This window comes from Macrobrachium rosenbergii, chromosome 4, assembly GCF_040412425.1.
Source record: "Macrobrachium rosenbergii isolate ZJJX-2024 chromosome 4, ASM4041242v1, whole genome shotgun sequence".
Lineage (NCBI taxonomy): Eukaryota > Metazoa > Arthropoda > Malacostraca > Decapoda > Palaemonidae > Macrobrachium > Macrobrachium rosenbergii.
The window spans coordinates 45,576,259-45,597,577 of record NC_089744.1 but is presented as its reverse complement, the minus strand read 5'-3'; the positions used below and the strand labels follow the sequence as shown (position 1 = coordinate 45,597,577).

At 37.9% G+C, this 21,319-nt stretch overlaps 1 protein-coding gene across 8 annotated transcripts in view; it reads left to right on the top strand.

Annotated features, from left to right (window-relative positions):
* Positions 1–21,319, top strand: part of Tomosyn (syntaxin-binding protein tomosyn) — a 991,423-nt gene that overhangs the window by 936,464 nt on the left and 33,640 nt on the right. For all 8 annotated transcript variants that reach the window (XM_067096189.1, XM_067096177.1, XM_067096169.1 and 5 more), the window contains one exon: positions 9,124–9,219. In XM_067096189.1, the coding sequence (XP_066952290.1) occupies positions 9,124–9,219 (96 nt within the window). The remainder of the gene's footprint in view (positions 1–9,123; positions 9,220–21,319) is intronic.

The following is a 21,319-nucleotide window of genomic DNA, read 5'->3' as shown; positions in this document are numbered from 1 at the left end:
TACTGAAGGTTCTTTGCAGTGTGCCTTTGGCCCCAAGCTGCAACCCCTTTCATTTCTTTTACTGTACCTCCTTTCATATTCTTTTTCTTCCATCGTACTTTCACCCTCTCCTACAATTGATTCATAGTGCAGAGGCAAGGTTTTCCTCCTGTTAAACCTTTCAAACCTTTTACTGCCAATTTCCGTTTCAGTGCTGAATAAGCTCATAGGTCCCAGTGCTTGGCCTTTGGCCAAAATTCTGTATTCAATTCAGGGAAGTCTCCTGGATGTAAGGTGGGACATGTTCGTATTAAGAAACCTTTTGACTGGAGTTTATCGACTACCACTCTCAGATTTTGTCTGCTCTTCATCTGGTGGCTCCCCAGATTAGCCCATCATCTAGGTAGGCCACCAGTTAAAATCCTTCAATCCTGAGCTTCCATTACATAGGTACAGTATATATAAAAATGTATACAAACAATATGTTCGTTCAAATTTAACAGGTCAAGGATCACCATTCGTTGGGAGGAATGCTTCTTGGGGATGCTGAAGAGTGGTTACAAAGAAAGCTATCTTTCTCTGTGGCTCCCTTTTGAAAAGGGAGTCTGGTTTTTGGAAAAAATACTTTAGAGGAGGGGGGAGGGTGTGACCACCTCTACCCTAGCCCGTTGAAGATTATACTGTCCCCTAAGGGAGGACTTCCACAGCATATTATGCTGTAGAAATGACCCCAACCATGCAAGTCCTATGGGGGTGTCACCTCATCCCTTCCTTGTAATACACAGTCCAGGAAATGATTTGTCTTTTCCCTGGTAGGAGTGTTTTGTCTGCTTTGAAAGGGGTGCTGATGCTATTGTTGTCCTTTCTTCTGTTGTCGCAGGGGTTCTTTAATAGTGACTGGAGGTTTATATGACTCTGATTCACACCAAGCTTTCTTAGGTTAAGGAAGAGGAAACTCTCAAGAGTAATGTTTCCCAGATTTCCATTTTTCGAGAACATTATATATTGTCCAGTTCTGTTGTTGGGCTCATTCAATGAGTTGTGCGGCAACAGACTCTTCAAAAAGGGCCCCAACAGATAGGGTAAGAAAGCAATAGGGAGGTTACACTGGGGAGCAAAATGTCGGAGTCCACCATTGCTTTCTTTCAAGCATTAATGTGATACTCCAGAAAGTCATAGAGTGCTCCCAATAGGGGCCACATGAGTGTTTTGGTTGCTACAGTGAACTTTGCTCTGGAAGACTGAAAGCTCTTTAATAGGTGGAGCCTAGCATAAAATTCAGCCATGGCTGTCCTGAGATTTTTCTTGTAGGTATCCCAAATTGCTGGGGAGCCATGTCCAATTGGAGCTATTTTTCTTATAAGGTAGGACAAATGTTGCTCATTCCTTCATAGCATTATCAGATACTAGGATGGTGGAGACACTTGGCTTTATTTCTGCCATAGACTCTCATTTCTCAGTCATCACAAAATTCTGAAATTCTGTCTTTACATGTTTGTTTATTTCAAAAGTGAAGAGACAGAAGGCTGATGACTCCCAGAGAGGTTATTGGCTGTGTAAAATTGTTGTTGTACTATATTTTCCATTAAACTGGAGAAAGGTTGCTTCTGTGGCTTTCATTAATATGGTTGCTTCTGTTTGGCTTTCTTTGCTATATTATTAGGTAGCACAACCATCTATTTCAGTGGTTTCTGAATTCCTATTGAAGGAGGGACCAAGTTCCATTCAGTATTGGGAAAAGCTGCTCCATCCCAAAATTCTTTATGCTCAACCTCAATCAGCTTTCCTTTCCTTAATGAGGTATTTTCCATCTGGTGAAAAGATGCACATGGAGGTGTCAAGCCAAGGGTCATCAGTATCAATCTCAGGCAAATATTGGTGCCCATACTACATTCTTATTTGGTGTTTTATTATCTGACCTGGTCTCAATTGTTACCAGTCAGAGCTCTAGGAGTGAGTGGGCTGCCTCTTATTAGCCTTTCTAATTTCAAAGGGGATTTAGACAACTGATTCAACTTCTTTTTGAGTTTAGGTTTTTTATTATCCTGTTCCCATGACCTAAGATTTTTGGTAAGAAACCTATCTCTCCCTGGGCAGACTGTACAGCCTCTCAGTCCCCTAGTTTAAAGGATGAGAAATTTTTACTTATTACACCTGATTCCATATCCAGGACAGACAGGAATTCCTCTTGGAATCATGGATAGCATCTCTATACTGATAATCAGTGCCAAGTGAGTCCTCAGGGGTGTTAACTCTCATGGGATCATCCTTGATACTGCTCATGATTTCCTCCCAGAATTCCGAAAGTACTGCAAGCAGAATTTTCCCACCAGGGAAGCGTGCATGAACTGGTGAGCCAAGGCATTTGTATCACTAGTGCATGGCAGTATGAAAAGTACTGTACAGCAAGCTGAATTTCCTATTAGGGAAGCCTGGATGAACTGATGAGCCAAGGCAGTTGTATCATCACTGCCTGGCGGTATAGAAAGTGCAGTAAGCGAGATTTTCCTATCAGGGAAGCCTGCATGAACTGATTGAGCCAAGACCATTGTATCATCACTGCCTGGCTGTATAGAAAGTCTAGCAAGCAGAATTTTCCTATCAGGGAAGCCTGCATTAACTGATTGAGCCAAGGCAGTCATATCATCACTGCCTTGTAGTATAGAAATCACTGTCCCCTAGAAGGTGCTGACACTTCAGATGGGGTTGGTTGGACCCTATCAGGGTCCCCTCAATACATGATTACTGCATAGGAAAGGCAAGATTGTCATTTGAAGGGTCTCTCTCATGTAAAGCAGAAGACTGTTCCCTAGATCTTCCTTATTCAAAAGGGTAATTTCAGTGGCAATATCCACTTCATGTCAGGTATGTGGCCTGTCTCCCAAGGAAAGACTCTTCCTCTCCTTCAGATGAGTTGGAGTGGGAGTTCCTAGAATCCACTGCTTTCCGAGCATTGGGTCAAATGTGGAATCTGCTTGGAGAGGTATGGAAACACATTGCCATAGTTCTGCCGGAACAATGTACAGTAGTCGTCTTCTGTAATCCTGTTGAAACCTATAACTCTTAGAGACAGCTTAAAAACGAACTGTCATCCTTTAAATTTGCTGCCAAAAGCATGTGGCATATTTCACACATGTCCAGCCACCAAACAAATTCTTCTTTATTCCTTCAGGCCCTGGCTCATGGTGAGTAGTTATGAGCCATTTCCACAGGTGAAAAGCAAACTGAGCAGTTTGCTGTGGCACAGGTAATGTGTAGGTCATGTAGTAGTAGCCCACTACTGTAGGATAAAAGGAACAAGTGTTTATTAAGAACTATTTATATCACTGTATAGGCCACAAACACTCCAAATTAACCAGGCCTACATGGCCACAAGTACATGTCCGTTGTATAATGTAAGGAAATACGATCAGTGGGTCATATTCATAAATAGTAATAACGTATTGAAATATCAGTTCACAGTTACTACAATAATATTGCTTGAAAGGATTTGCTCACAAATGCTTCTACTCAGTTAAGACAAAACTAAATGTATATCTGTTTATTTTAATAACCTTTGATTACCCAGTCTGTTCCCAAGCACCAGGTAAAGGTTATGTAGCCTATAGGCTATGTTAGTTGGTAAATACGTGTAATCAATAATTATTGGAATTATTGTACTGAAAATACATAAAATCAGTATCTTAAGATTTTAAATTTTTTGGCAAAGTTCACCATACAAAAAAGTACTTATTGTATTTCCTTAGGAAAAAGACAAATGTCACGACAATTTTCTCAACACCTGTGAAGTCACTACCAGCAGAGTAATACTTGCTGGAAGTAGATCTGCATGAATGTATTCCTCTAGTATTGAAGAGAATCTCAGTATTAAGGATAACTGGGGAACTGTCAATATTACAAAACCATTTAGTTGGATTATAAAATACTACAAAGGAAATACTGGCCTTAAGTAAACACCAAGGCATGTAAGTCAAGCACAATTGGGAACTATGATCATGTCTATGTTTTTTAAACAAGTTACGCTAACGTGATTTACCCTTTTGGTAACTTAAAATGATCAATCAGTGTTGAAAAGGTCATTGCATAATAAGTTTCAATAAAAAAATTGTCTAATATTATTGCCTTAATGCTAAATATCACTTGTTCAACAAGAAAAAATAGCACAACAATTACAGTATAGCCTAGCGATCTAGTTACTTCTCGCCTTGCAAGAGGCAGATTGGCTCCCAATTTAAACAAATATAAGCCTATCTGTTAAAGTTTTAAGGAACTAAAACTTTTCACTGGGTCTTAAAACTAAGTACTGAGCATGATTGGCGAAGTGATCTTCGAAAAATGCATAGTTGAACACAATTTCCAGAGCACAACCTGAAGACTGGTGAACTCCTGGACAGATCAGGGTGTAATGAGGGTGGTCAAAACAGGCTGTTGTCACATCCTTGCAAGTGAGACATAGAGAGCTGAGGTAGTCATCGTAGGACAGGAGATAGAGCCCTCCAGTCCTGAGTCCTTTATATTCTATCACTGTATCAACAAGCACTATTCTGGCCAAGACCAACTAAAAGAGAAATCTTTGTAATTGGTTGGTCTGTCTTATGGAGCCCTGGGGGGGGGACCATGAAAGTGTAACTCCTTCGAGGACAAACAGCAGCTATGCTATAAAGAATTATGGAATACAATGCACAAAGCAACTTTTTTTTATATTATGTAAATTAAATATGTGGAACAGCATTAAACAGTTAAAAAACTTGAAAATTCAACTTACAACAAAGGACTCTGTATCTGTGCCAAAGTACTATTCAAATATTCTCCTAAGTCTGTAGAAGTTGAAAGTGATGTACCACCTCTCCTTACTGTAACTTAGTAATCTTATGAAGTGCATTAAAGATTCAGCCAAATGAACTCTTAAGTAAAAAAATCTTATTAGTCAGAGACATTTTCATTAATAACTACACACCACCATTTCTGATTCAAGCCAACAGAATTTTTGAGTCAATAAATGTAAGCTTAACTTTTCTTCTTACATTATATCTATCATTTTGTTATTTTATGCATAAAGTAGGTAGCCTGTTCATTAATTATGCATACCCCTTGAACACCATAAGCAACAACCAATAGAAAATATGAAACATAAAGGCTCACAAGACAGTATACTAATGGCTTTGAATCTTCATCTGGTGCAGAATTTGTTCCAAAATCATCTAATGAAACAAGCTAGTTCTCTTTACACAGTAATGCCCTATTTAACATGAGAAATTTTAGAATACAGTCAGCAGTTAAGATTGTTAAAAATTTGCAACAATAGAACTTGTTAATTTTTAGTGACTAGAACTGCTTTAAGGGGCCTTTAGAAACATTGTCATGGAAATCCTTTTGTCCAACAAATAGTGTTTATTTCACAAAGTATACGAAACTGGTGCAAATGTTGAAACATGTTGGGTCAGTGCTATAAAGGAAGTGGCAGATTACTGATAAAGTAACCAAAGTTGCAACTGTTATGACTTGATCAGTTATATCTGTATCTATAATTGAGACTACCTTTATACAGTTTTATCACTAAAACCTAGTATTTCTTGTATATGGCAAGATGTAAACTGCCGTTGACAAATTAAAACACTGGTTGTTTTTGTTCAAGGAAAAAACGGAGTTATTGGAAAGTGCAGTGAGCTGTATAACCTAAGGCACAATGATAATAGTAATGTTTAATAAACTTAGATAAACAGAATGGCCATTTGGATGCCTTTGAGTTTATATTGCAGTTTCTTTCTAGCAGCAGGTAAATAATATAACAGCTGTCCAAAGTTCATTTGTTCCAAGTTGTTTCAGAAGTACTGTATTGTATACCATTTACTGAAAGGCAAATGAAGCCAGGGGTACAATTATGTCATACAGTATTTATACCCGCAGGTGGGCTCACAGAAATTTTAGGTGATTTTTGATTGGATGTAAAAAAGGGAGGGTTTCTCTTCCTATTGGCTGGGAGCAGAATGGTTCACCCAGGAGAGTCTGGCTGACCGATGAAGACACTGATTGGCTGACACCATGTCACAGGAGTTCTGGTTGGAAGACATGCTGCCTGAAGTGGCAGGCAGCTGAAGGGTTATCCCAGGGGCATACCTTGCCATTCTCCTGACAGTGGTAGGGAGAAGAAGGATCTCCTGGGTCACATTCAGCAGTGGTTTCCTTTGGACTGTCTTGGATCAGTAGACTAATGCTTTGTGTAGGTGGATGGCAATCGTCTTGGAGAAGCGAATCTAGTCATACCATTGTCATGAATGGCAGCATCCATTCTTAGGGCACAATATTTGGTAAACCACGCCTATCCTCTTCATGGTACCATTGCTAGCGACAGGGTTTTCCTCATGGTGTACTAGGCAATCTTCCAATCCTTGTAGTAGATTGTAAGGTGAAAATTTTTGTCTGCATTGGTGGGTTTTAAGTTGGTGCCGATGATGTTCTTCAGGGCTGCCTCATCTTTCTTATACTTGGCATTCATGTAGCCTGAGAGAGAGAGAGAGAGAGAGAGAGAGAGAGAGAGAGAGAGAGAGAGAGAGAGAGAGAGAGAGAGAGACTGCAACGAAAAATGGTAACAGTGTCATGGTTTGGAGGTAGTTACACTGATTAAATGTAAAATAGAGATATATTTTACACCTGAACGAGCTTTTTTCTCCAAAAAAAAATCACTATTATAGGAAATTTCAATAAGCATTTCTCTGTCTCTTAAGAGTTTTTTGTTTAATTTGCAAAAACACCCATGACTCTCTTAAGGTAGCCAAATGCCTCGTCATCTAATTAGTGACGCGCATGAATGGATTAACGAGATTCCCACTGTCCCTACCTACTATCTAGCGAACCCACAGGCAGGGGAACGGGCCTGCACACAACAGCGGGGAAAGAAGACCCTGTTGAGCTTGACTCTAGTCTGATATTGTAGAGAGACATGAGAGGTGTAGCATAGGTGGGAGGCTGGGCAACCAGCCGACAGTGAAATACCACTACTCTGATCATGAAAGAAATGAAATGGTCCTCTCATTCTTGTAGGGGGTGTGGTTCTCTTGATGATACCATCTGTCAACAGCATTTCTCATCACCCTGGAAACCTGATGGTAAGAGTATCCATCATCCATGAAGGGAGGCCTCTGGAATGTTCAGTGTTGAGGTAGAATTGTTTCTGTAAACTCTGTCAAGGAACATCCACATTGGCAAGGCTACGACTTGCCTCTCCAAGAGGATTGCCACCCACCTACACAAAGGGGTGGTCTACCAGCACTAAATGAGGGAACATAGCAGTGCCCTCCAATGCCAGCAGATCATAAGAGGACAAAAATCCTTGATGGTAATGATGACCATCACTGTCTTGTGATATAAGGAGGCCCTTGCCATCCTCCAATGGAAACTGTTACTGAACGTGACCCAGGGCCCCTGGGATAACCCTTCAGCCACCCAATAATACTTCAGAAAGCATGCCTTACAATCAGATTTCAAGGGACCTGGCACCAACCAATCAATACCTTCATCAGTCAGCCAGGCTCTCCCAGATGAGTCATTCTGCTTCTAGCCAGTAGGAAGAGGGCCCCCTCCGCCATTTTTGAAAGCCAATCAAAAATCACCTAAAGTTTCTGTAAGACCACTTGCATGCATAAATATGGCATAATTGTGCCCCCGGCTTCATTCACCTTTTAGTAAATGGTAGAGAGTACTACAGAAATGTCAAGGAATAAATGAACTTGCGACAGCTGTTATATAATATACACACTGCTACAAAAGAAACTTATTTGAGAGATTGAGAAACTACAACTCAGCGTCATCCAGAGGGCCATTCAGTTTAATGAAGTTTGTTTTAAAGAGGGTCTTCTTCCTAGATATTCAAATAATACAGGTACAGTAATGATATTATTATTATTATTATTATTATTATTATTATTATTATTATTATTATTATTATTATTATTTTGAATAAAGAGAAGAAGAATGATTTAATTAGCCCTTTATTTTTCATTTTTTTCATACTATAAAAAAAATAGCCTTTTAAGTGAGTGGTACAGATACAATATTAAACAACAACAACAACAACAATAATAATAATTATAAATGTATATAGTTTGTAAATTTACTTACCAGTAATTACTAAGACTCATGGCATGCTATGTTACAGGATAGTTTTGTAGAAGGATTTCCAGTTTGAAGCCTTCTGTTATTCATTTGAAATATTCCCAAGTCTCTCTCTTCAAGACCCTATTGAAAATTTTATATATGAGTATCGTAAAGAAATCTCTTCCTATTCAGGTGTAATTTTTGTTTTCTTGTTATAGAATTAAAAATTTTAGTGTTTAAAAGTACAGAATATTCAATTCTGAATCCTTTGTGCCAACTCGCTAAGAAAGCACATTTTTAGAGTTTTCAATTTCAGTTACTTAAGAATAAACATGATGTTAATTTGTGAGAGTTTAAGTAGCTATCATTTGCAGACATTATGGTAAGTTAAGGTATACAATCATTTGCTTTGCACTTTATTCACTGAGGGATGACCTCGCTTGTTAAAGCGTTACCACATACATATTGTACATCATTAGTATATTTTTCTTTAAATTGCATTGAGCATATGAATAATTAGGGGGCATTGATCAGATTATCCTTATGCATATAATTACAGTATTTATTTAATTGCCCTTGTAAAACGAATTATTCTTGTTTATATGCTTGCATCAGTTCTGACTGATTAAAATTTTTATGACATGATTTTTGAAAATTTTATTGATCTGTGACAATTTGCAGTGAGTTTGATTCATGATAATGTTAAGTATTGGATATTGTTCAGGTTATTGTGGGTTTTGGAGTCCAGATTTCTGTATTTACAATAATTTGATATGAAAATTGGCATTTGAAATTTGCATATTATTTTGATACGTAAATGCGTTTTGTGATTTTTTTTAAATCACTCAAATTGAAATTTTTTTATTTTGGTATACAGTCTCGTTACTTTATGACCTCTAGTTCAGTTGTAATTACGGTATATATTTTTACTTATTTCAGATGTGTTCATTTATGTTTTGTTAACAATTTACAGTTTTTTTTTTTTTAACAATTTAAAAGGAAGTCTCTGGATACTGGATGGAACTTTACTATTTTATTTTTCTTTGTCAGAATTGCGAGGACTTTCTGCTTTACAAATTATGGTCATGGAATGTATTTGTGTTCTCCAACTGAAATTCAAAAGTTTACATTGGCTTCAGATTTCTGGTAAGTGTTAATTCTTTACATATCAAAGGTTGCATTTAGTGAATACTTGTTACCTATTCCTGTTAGCCATTGCACTTTGAACAAGATACTTAATACACATGTAATGCACATTCTTTTAACTGCAATGGAAATGTTAGTTTCCATACAAAGAGAAAGGAATAGGAAAGCTTCACACATTTCTTGAAAAGGGCTTGAAAAAATGGATTTTCCCAACTTTTGAGTGGTTCTCAGTTAAAAATATGAAATTATTTTCCTAGTAATGATTCTAAAAGGTACCTTATAAAAATAATACACAAAGCCCTGATGATTTTTATACTCAAGTACATGTTACTTATCTGTTATCTCCAAGAATTTTAATTCTGTTGTGTGACTAGTTTGTGTGTGCTTGAATTTTTTAATGTTACCAAATATTTTCTGAGCTAATCTTTCAAACTTATATAAGTTATTTAGAGGGTTGTAATACACTTTTGGATGTGATTCATATAATTATCTTAGACTTGATGACAAACCACTAAAACAGATAGCATTTTGCCATTAGGTGAGGCTGTAGAGAACACTTACGGTACCTAAGGAACAACTCATAACTCACCCTTAGTAGTTTGTTATAAACTAAATTAGCTTGGCTCTCTTATCTTTTACCCCCTCCATTTTCCATCTTTTTATACTTAAAAGATTAATCTTTGGTAAACAACCACTGCATGATTTTGAAAATGATGTGGAATACTTTTAGAACATGAAGAAGGTGAGGTTATGCAGCATGCCTCATCACCATAATAGAGTTATAGTAGCTGGTGTGGTCAAGTGGGGTAAAAATCAAATGCCAAGCTCTGCCTCTAGTTTTGGGTCAGATGTCAGTAAAGTGACAACCCTCTAGGCACTAGGAGCATTATATATATATTAGTATAGCCCCTTGTAGGCTTGGGAAAATGCCAGGGAAGAAAATTGGTCAAGATTCTTGTTAATAGAAAAAGACTGAAGATAGTGCTATTGGAACTTGAAAATTATCTGCTGATCAGATACTGTGGAAAATGATCTGCTGACCAGATACTGTGACCTACTTGGAAAAGAACTACAAGATGGAAGGCTAGAGATGAGTGCAAATAGTTGGGAGCAAAAGCACAAGAAAAATTTAGATGGTTGAATTTCATGTAGGCCCTTTGTGCCACAAGGTACTGGAGGCAGTGATGATGGAAATGAGCCTAGTATTTAGCAAAAGAAATATAATTAAGTCAGATTAACAGAATTGCTTGGTTGAAACCACACCCAAAAATCAGTCAGGAATATGTATGGTAATTAAAACTAAACGAATCGTCTATGCCAGAGTAACAAAGCATGACATATTGAGTGGTGTGCAGGGTACTGTAATATTGCAAAACAAAAGATGAGCCATATTGAACTTTTTACAAACAAGATAAAGTAGCAAAGAAGACAAAATAAAGTACTACTATATTTTTAAAAGGAACAAAGCTTACATTCAGCAAATAGAATCTACTGTAAAAATTCTAATCCAAGGCTGGAGCAGAGATCAGGGACTGTATTTACCCAGATCTCAGCAATACATGTAAAGGAATTGTTTTGAATATGGGAATGCAACAAAACCAAAAGAATTTAATAATGGCCCCCAATTTCCAAACTGCATGTTTGGCAGTCATACATCACAATGGGATCAAGGATTACCCTTTTGGTCAAGATCATCATGACAGATGTAAAGAATGTCCATTCTGTGGAGACATTTCAGAACTAAATATGTTTGAAAATAGATCATTTATATCCATAAGAAAGTTTAAACTTGAAGTTTATTCCAAAATATTTACCTACAAACTGATAGCCAACCAAAACAATGGAAGTAGCCGCATGGGGAATAATACCAATGTCCATATTAAAATTGGTTATTGCTTTATTCATATAACACTCGTATACTGTAGGTGACGGTTTGCTCAACAGTTGAGAAAAATCAAAGAAAAGAGGGGGTGCACTTTGTTTATCAGCTTATCTCACCCACCTGGTTCCTTTCCTACTGTAGGTGAGGAGAGAGCAACTCCATTTTCTAGGTAACAGTTAGTTTTCCCAATCGATTACAGTATTGGAGGTTGGCTGGGTACTGTGAATGACAGGTAAGTATATGAAACTTGAATAACATTCATATAGACGACTACCACATTGACAAGGATGGTGGGATCATGCAGCACTTGACAAAGTCCAGAAACCCCACCCCATAAAAAAACATGATTGGTTTTAGACGTAGTAAACCTGCCGTATTCGCAGTCTCACTATTCGCGGGCTCACCTATTTGCAGATTTCTCTGTAGATCGTATATACACATTATTCGCGGAAAATTTGCCCATTCACGGTATTTTTCACTGAAAAATATCCACTAATTACTGTATTTTCATATTTTCATGACTAAATGCACGTTTTGTGATAAAACTATTAAAATACTCAGGTATAAGCATTTTTAGAGGGTTTTTTTGTGTTTAAACTATCAAAATAGGCAGTTCTAAGTTTTTACAGGGTTTTAAGTATTTGCGGATTTTAGCTATTCGCCAGGGGGGGTGTGGTACGCATCCCCCGTGAATACGAGGGGTTTACTGTAAACCAATTAATGATTCTTGCCCGATGTAGGTAACAGTGTTGGCAGTCTCTGCCTCCAGTCAAGGATTGACATCAAGATATTGGACCTTGTAGAGTATACCATGTTCAGAGGTATCATAATAAAGGAGTTTAAGTAAAGCAAGGATGGTGATCTCATGCCAAAGATTTTGTTATACAATGTTAGAACAGACCAGATGAAACCAAAAATACCAATTTGATAGCAGGTACACTCCTATACTGAACATGTCCACCTTCATACTCCCTATAACTCAATACATGTACTAGGATTCTTAAAACAGATGAGCTGGAACTAAGGTATTTAGTGTATGACAGTTTAGTGAGTGATTACAGCATCTCCATTGCACTGCATTAACAGTTTCTTCTAACAAAAAATTCTAAATAAAGTGTAAGATGTAGCCACAGCTCATATTTCCTGCCCTCACATTTGCAAACTAAAGAATGTATACCAAGGGACATGATGTATTTAGACATAGGAGTATTCAGATTCCAGACACTGCAGAGTAAATTTCTCCTTACAGGTTTAACTCTGCATATGTAAACTGTAAGAGATCTAACAGGAAATTCGAGGGCCACCTCTTCATTCCCCACTAGCTTAGTCAGATTCAGAAAAGTGACGGAACGATAAAGAGAAAATAATTTTCACATAATTTTTCCAGTTATTTTCTCAAATCATTTTTGCCTGGAATTGTGGTAAAAGGAGAGACCATTTATAAAGCCAACCCTAATGGAAAGGTTTCTAACTTGGTAGCTCTTTTTACTGTGGCTAGTAGTATCAAAGAAAAAGTTAAAATGGTGAAGCAGAGAGGATAACATTGACCTCTGACCTATGATGTCAGCAACAACAAGTTTCTCAGAGTTTTCTAAAAACCAAAAAAATTAAATGATGTTGACTAGAGAGGTAAGGTCTAGTAGTTATTAGACGACACTCTAGATTGATTAGAGGCCTCCGAGAGAGGCTGCAATTAACCTTCCATGATGGACTCCATAAAAACCTATCCTTATCATCAGGTCAAGATCCTCCAGGTGGTTAGCTGAAGTACAAGAATTTTTTCTAAATCTTAACCTGTGCTGTTGCTTGATTAGATCTGGCCTTGAAGATAGAAACTGAGGCCAATCTATCACTAAAGATATTAGGTCTATTAACTACTCTCTGTGACCACACCATGGGGCTATGAGGATCATTATCACATTCTTGGAGGTCTGAAATCTGTTCAGAACTTGCTGTCAAAGAATAAAGGGAGGAAATACTCAAGTCTAGATTGGACCAGCCAGTCAGCATCACATACAATGCCCAAAGTTGAGGGTCTTGGCAGGGAGAGCAATTAATGAGCATTTTGGTTCTGGCACATGGAAAACATATCTGTGATAGGCAGGCTCTATGGTTTTCACAAGTCCTGACGTACATGTGGGTATAGTGACCATTTTGTCTGTAAGACCTGGCCCTTCCCCATCAGTTGATCTACTTAAAACATTGTTCTTTCATGGAATACATTGTGGCATCAAAGGGATGCTCTTGGATTCTGACTAACATAGAATGCCATGGTCAGCTGGAACTTGGTCCTTCCTTGCTCTTTGCAGTATGGGAGTTCCATTGTATTGGCTGAGAGGATTGCTATTGTTTTCCTGGAAACTAAATTTTCTGGGTGCAGAGAGTTTCAAACAGCCAGTAGTTCCAGATTGCTGATTTGGAGGCCTCTCTATTTGGAAAGGGGGATGAACTTCTCCAGGGAGATCAAGTGTCTTAGAAAAGAAAATTTCTTGGGCGGTAAGGCCTGTGAAGAAAGAAGCGCTAGGCAAATCATAAGAGACAAATCAACTTGTTTCTGTGTTAGAAAAGCCAAAAAATTCTGAATCTTCAATTTTAAATAGGTTAGCCCATGGGATGGGATATTCCCAACTTTATAACAAAGTTGAATATCATATCTTTGTCCCTCAGGATACTGTCTAGAGATCTGGCCAGGACTAGCCAGTCTTCCTGGTAGAAGAGAAATTTTGACTCCCTAAGGTGACACCACCTGAACACCAATGGGTAACCTTGTGAATGCCTGTGATGCCATGCTCAGGTCCAAGAATAGGGCTCAGAACTGAAAAGCCAAGATATTGAAAACTAAACAGTGGATTCCATGGAAAACTTGTGAAAGTTATGAACTTTATGAAGTTGGATCCTAATTCATACAATTTTTACATATTGCCAACTTTCAAGTAACCTGGTCCTGGCCTAGCCTTGTGTTAGTGAAGAGCCTGTCATGTCTTTGTTTTCTCCTTTATTTTTTAAAAGTATAGTTTGCATAGTTTTTAAAATATATGCACTATGTATTATTAGGCAGGAAGTGTACTGCTGTAATTAATGCAGAAGAGCTGTTCAACTTACCATTTTGCATATCTACTTTTATATATAAAATTTATTTATGTACTAATAGGATTTTTCTCCGAAACAGTGAGATTCGCTTAAGTCTAATTTAGCATTAGATTAAGTGAATAATTTTGGCAGCATCTGGTCAATGCTCCTAAGCCTTGCCAATTTTCCAGTACTCAGCAAGTCTTAGACACACTCCCTGAACGAAGAACAGTGGAAGAAATGACTGATGAAGGAGGAGAGGAACATGTAGTTTGAAAATGGGTTTGTTGGCTGGAGCAGTGAGTTCTCTGTTCTCTTTTCTGGCTATATCATCAGTGAGAGTGTGGACCAGGCAATCACTCATCCAAGTAGTGACCAGACCCAGTGTTGCTCATCTTTGCCGATCAGGCAATAAGTGGTGTCTTTGACATATGACAGTTGACTGCCTGAGTAGGGCTCTGAAGGAAAGGAATGATTTCTCTCTCCCTTAGTACCTCTGGTGCCCAGGTCAGTGCTCCTAAGCCTTGCCAAATTTTTCAATACTGAGCAAGTCTTAGACACACTCCGTGAATGAAGAACAGGTGAAAAAATCACTGATGGAGGAGGGGAGGAAAATGTAGTTTGAAAATGGGTTTGATGGCTGGAGCAGTGAGTTCTCTGTTCTCTTTTCTGACTGTATCATCAGTGAGAGCATGGACCAGCTTGAAGCTAAATAGTCTAAAACCTGATTGGTCAAAGATCTAAGACGCCTTATGACCTGGAGGGGCATTATCAGAGAACGAGAAGTACAAATGTTCCATCTTTTTCAAGAGAACAGTGGCATAGGTGTGAACTGTCCTCCCAGTGCCATTAATAAAGATCCTGTCAAGAATTCAGAAAAAACAAAAAGAAACTTCAAAGTTACGTTGCCTAAAAGCTAAGGTTCCAGAGGGAGCACCAGACTGATGGCTTTAACATTCTCTGTAAGTGCACCCAGAGAAATGTCAGCACAGGTCAATGTCAGCAACAGAACTGTGTCCAAAACCTTTTTCACATCCACAGACAGCCAAAATCCCCTTCTTGATCCTACCCACTTCTTTTGTGGTAGGTTTCTTAAGCAACAAATTTGTTGTCTGCCAAAAGAAGGAAATTAGCAGTACTATTCCCATGTGGTAAGAGTGGGCACTTTGAAAGGGAAAAGGAAGGCTCTTGAGTAATATGCTTTGTCCATAAGCATATCCTTGATCACCTTAAACCTTGCCTTGACTGCGTTCATCAAGGCAGGTCTAGGAACAGGTCAGAAACATGGGCAAGGGTTGTAACTTAGCACATGTCTGTCTGTGGATGATAAACAGAGGGGAAACTACTTTGGAATTAGGGTCATCTGAGAAGGTTGTGTTCTGCAGAGCAGTTTGAAAAGATTTTCGCTTCAGTTACATTTTTAAATAACAGAAAGGACAGACCATTTGATGAATTATAGCCTACCCTCAATGTGTTCACTGTTCATAGCATAGTATTTACCTCTTGTTGTGCCTACAAGCTTTCCCGTGATTTACAAACTGCTAAAGATCATTTGTAGGATGAACTTCCTTTGGGGGGGTTTGCTTCTTTCTTTCAGGTTTGCGCTTGAAAGCCTGGTTTGCTTCACGTATTCTTTTGATCGAAATTACAAATTTTTTATTAATTTGTACTTTTCATAACATCATGATCATGATCATGACAAACCTGAGGTCTTTACATATGGATAACTTTCGGCGAAGCTGGAAAGTTCAGCCATTAAACTTTTGCGAGGCTGTTATGGTAACAGTTACCTATGGTAGGGGCAGAAGTACCACCCACCCAGCTGGTATGCATTCAATCTCTTCAGTTTACCTTTTGGCCCAGGCAAAAGAATGAGGGGTGGTAAGAGGTGGGCCTTTTATGTAAAGACCTCAGGTTTGTAAGTTAGGAAAAATAAAAATTAATTAAAAATTTGTCATTTGTTCCTACACAAATACAAACCCTCAGTCTTTACATGTGGAGACTTAGTATTGGAGGGAGGATTCCAAGTAATTCTCTGAACTGACTGGTAGTTCAGCTCACCTGGTATTCTCTTCCCATTCATGAAGGAGCAAAGGAAGGATACTATACCTCTAATCCATTGAACACGTGGGATTCTCAACTGCCAGACTTCTGGGTACTTTGAACCAAAGGTAAGTAAGAAAACCCTTGATTTGAAAGGTGCAGATGAACCCACAATGTCAAAGACTATGTAACTAAAAATAACCAACTGGCTTGCCCATAGTCCTTCTCTCTCCTTGCTAGAGAGAAGGTAGGAAATGCATCTATTAATCCAAACAGGAATGGGTTATAGACAGGATACTCAGTCATGCAGATCACCTGCATGCACGCCAGTCCAGCTCGTGATGGCTTGTTCACTCTTCCTCTGTCCACTGGAAAAGGATGGAAAAGGGGAGGAAGGTAGGAAGCCAGTCCCGCCCACACCTTCTCCCTCTAGCGGCACACATTAGGCGAGATGCAACCTGTCCTTAAGAGCTGGGTAAACTACATGACTTATTGAGCACCCACCAAGGATCCAAGGAAAATGAGTCCAAGGACCCAAGGGCAATAACCCAAGGTAAAAGGATAAGAATGTGAACTACACAATTACATTCTATCCTAGTACCAGAGCAAATGGGTTCTTTATGAATGCCCTAGATCGATGGATGACTGTGGACCCTAGAGATGTTGCCTCAGACGTACTGATGACCACCAGGAAATTGCAGGGTACATTCGGAAGGTCATTCCCCTAGGCAGAGAAAAGGTAAGAGGATATGCATGTGAATTTCACAAATACATTCTATCCTAGTACTCAAACTACATGTCCTCCCTGAATGTGACAGACATATGGATGACTTTGCCTTCTAGAGATCTTACCTGAAACGTACTGATGACCAGTAGGAAGTTTCGCAGTAAGCTCTGTTGATCAGTTCCCTAGCAAGAGAAAGGATCCCTTTGCCATCGTTTCTTAGGCTGCTCAAAGCTAACGAATGAGTCGTTAGCTTTGGGTTGAAGGACTAGACTATGGGGGTAACACAGAAGTCATACTGTCTTTGGTGCCACAGGACTATCGAAGGAAAATTATCAGTCTAAGTGATCACCTTCAAAAATGTAGGATGAGCAGATCAGAACAGAGCCAACAACAAGAAATTGAGAGAAGAAAGAGTACGATCAATCTCCTTTCGAGGTTGAGTGAGAACTGGAAGTCAAGATCAACTGTCTTATCCCTTGTTTTCATCGAAAAAGTGCCATCTCGCTTTTTATTCCTTGTTGGTCATCTTACTGAAAGTACCTCTGTCTGTCCAAGTACTACTACTGTTGCAGGCCTGACATGTCAGATCTCATTGAAACCAGAAGTGAAAGTGGTTTAGCATAGCTAAGAACCACTGTTCAAAAATTCCACGGACATAAAAGTTCTTCTTGTATACATGTTATTGGTTAAAGTTAAGTAGCTCTTAGTTTAACTAGACCACTGAGCTGATTAACAGCTCTCCTAAGGCTGGCCCGCAGGATTAGATTTATTTTTATGTGGCTAAGAACCAACTGGTTACCTAGCAACAGGACCTACAGCTTATTGTGGAATCTGAACCACATTATGACGAGAAATGAATTTCTATCACCAGAAATAAATTAATCTAATTCTTCATTGGCCGCTGGGAAAGTAGAACGCTGGGCCAGCAGCGTGCCAGCAGAAAGCTCTACCCACCCCTCCAATGAAGAAGCACATGTTATTGGTATTAAAACCAATCTGGTAGAAGAAACCGATAAGGGAAAGTAGTCATGCTCAATCATTTCACTTTGCCAAAGAAGTGCTCTCCTGTAACCATGCATGGGTATAGACTCCAGTGATGGAACTTGTCTGACTTACATCGTCTGTGTTGAGCATGCTACTGCAACCCCATTCATCACCACTGTATGCAGAGAATATGATAGGATAACCTTAGGGTATGTCCTATGATAAGATGTTCTGTGTAGAAACATGCTACGTACTCTGTCAACGGACTTCGCACCATCAACAGAGATGTCCTAGTATTGTCAATGGAACGTGCATCATCAAGGAGGAGACGTCCTATGAGGAGGTGCCCTATGATGACATGAGTAAGCCACTCAAAAGAGGAGTTGCCCTATAATGGTAGTACACCCCCCCTTTGCATATATGGAAGCAACAATCCATGTCAGTCACATGCAGTGGGTTTGTCTGAGACCACTGAGAGACAAGGCCTGGTCGATGTTTTGTGACGTAAGGAATGGTAGTCCGAGCGAGTCACTAGCACTGACTACCTTACCAGACAAAAGAAATGTAAATAAAATGTCAATAAAATGGACCATTTTTGTTTACCAGTCATGATAATAAGTCAATTTCCTTATTTTTCTCGTCTACACTAATTTGTGTACACAAAATAATACTAACTCGAAACACAGGTTATAAGGTTAATATAAAATACTGAACCAAAACAATTTATTTACAGTTACAATAAAGTGTGTAACGAAGTACTGTCTTTATCATTATATTACAAAAATATTTATACATAAATGGTGTTAACGTCAAATTACAAGACGGAAATGCATTGGTTTACATACATCACAAAAAAATGGTTTATTCTAATATATGTGAATGAAATAATTTTATAATCATTTATATTTAGCCATTATTTCATAGTTAAAGTTTCTAACTTTCTCTTTTTAGTAAAGATTTTGTTGGCAACAATGGAGTTATTTTCTTCCAAACAGTAATTATTCAGTAAAACGTTAGTGGACACCCATATTATTGATTTTGCTATCTTTTCTGTACTATGACCTTCATCGCAAAAATCATTTTGAAATAAGGCTTCGTCATCAGCAAGAGCATTATATATCACCGTCGATGCCAAATTTCTCTGACTACTTGATGTTTTGAATTTAGGTGTTTGCATTAATTTATTAATGATGATATAACTATAAATTACCATATTTGCTGTAATATCATCTGGGCATAATAACAAACCCCTACTTATACCAACAAGGTAACTGTGGTTCTCTGATAAATTCTCATTATCTGGACATGTTTTCAAATCTTTACAAGCGATGCACTTTTCTTTTTTGAAAACAATGTAACAACAATAATCTGCCAAATGAATTATTATAGGAAAAACCTCCTTGCAATTATCAATATCACTTTGTGTTACTTTCAAAGATATATCATGTATACAAAACTCCTCCTGTCTATAAGTGGTACTCTCTAAATTGTTCCATTTCAAATTATCAAAACTTCTCAGCCTTACATTTTTATTGTGGAAAGGTAATTCTTGCTTTAACACAGACATCATCCTAAGCTTCTTTTCACATTCAAACAGACGTATGGAAATATTGTACTGACCACCTGGAATGGATGATATTGACCAAACCTTGCCTCTAGATTATCTGTTTGAAATTTTCCTGTCAACACATGACTCATTTTCAATTCAGATATACAGTATTCCATTATTTCTAATGTTGCACAAGTTGTATGTTTCTGTGCTGTGAATGTTTCCTTTGTTAGTGTTCCACCAAATTCTTTTACGTCATCCCACTTTTGTAGCCTTTCATAGAAATAGTTGAGAAATTGACATTTTATGTCGTGAGTGTTATTTCTTATTGGAGTAGCATATTTATTATTTAATCTCTGACCTTTATATGGGATTTTACATTCATTATTGTCCACCAGATGTAAAAAATTTTGATATATTCTGCAATTTATGAATAAAAAGGCACAGTGATTTTTTCCAAGAGTTAATAAATCATGAATGAGATATTCATTGAATATTTGTAAAACTAAATGAACATTTTGTTTCTCAAAGGTGGAGGGGGATAATGCTTTTATTGACAGTTTATATGAATGTTTCAAAAGTAAACCATCTTCTATCTCATGAATTTTTTTCAAAGAGCTGAATGGTGCATAAAGAATTTTATTCTAAAATGTTACTTTCATCAAAGGAGAACCAAGAGAACTTCATTGTTTTATTTACATCTTTCTGACCAAGCCAATTATTCCTGATACATTTCAACAAGTGTACCGGATCATAAATGAAAAAAAGGGGCCTGTTACTCTGAAATGGGTGGGGATACACTATAGACAGTTGTAGAGGACTGGCAAAATAAGACATTGCTTTCCCACTGATAGCATTGTTATCTGTTACAACGCAAAACACGGTGAAACCTATTTTTTCTAAACCTATAATTACCTTCTTCAGTGTGCAGTGCAGAACATCAGCTTTCATACATTTAGTGGGAATGATATGTACTACTTCTGTGAATTTGGACTTTACACTGTTCAACATAAAAACGAAAGCACTTGTTGCAGCTTCACTACTGTCAAAGGCTGAACCGACAATATTTCTCCTTTTATAGTCAAAATATGGTTTCAAGTGAATTTCATCCACCATCAGTATCACTGTTTTGTCATTGGATAGTAATGATCTACATTTATTCTTGATGTACATCAGAAAATTTGAATCATTTTGTTCTGATGCTGGGCTGAACTGTTTGGAAACACACACTCTCCTGATGGTAGAGTAACTAGGCAATATTAGGAATCGCTTATCTTTCACGAGTCTGTAACCTTGAGGGGGACAATTATATAACAAAGAAGACAATATTACCAGCTCTGATGAATAATCAAATTTATTCAGAGTCATTAACTGCAGTTGTTCAAATATGAATTTCAGCACAGACAAGTGTTTGAATGAGTGATCATCTAAAATTATTGCCAGAAATGAAATAACTAATTTTATAACAGCAATACTATTGCAGGTTTTAGAAATACATTCAGCAATGTCGGCTCTCTGTAAGTTATCCAATACCTGCTCAATGATATTCATATCATGAGCCTCTGTAGGAATGTTGAAATCTCCTAAGCGACGTACTTCAACATCATGAACAAATGCATGTACTGCGCAGTTAGCCTTAATCATTAATGACACTCTCATTCTAGCACAAGGGGATTTTAGTGTTGTACTACTGTCCAATATTGTCTGTCAAGAAACTGAAGCTTTTCCAATAGTTCTGTGACAGAATTAAATTCTCATGCTTCTCTATATGAAATATCTTCTTCTAAGCTATTAGCAGCCTGCATTGCTGACTCTTCTCTCCAGCCTTTCTTCATATCAGGTGGCT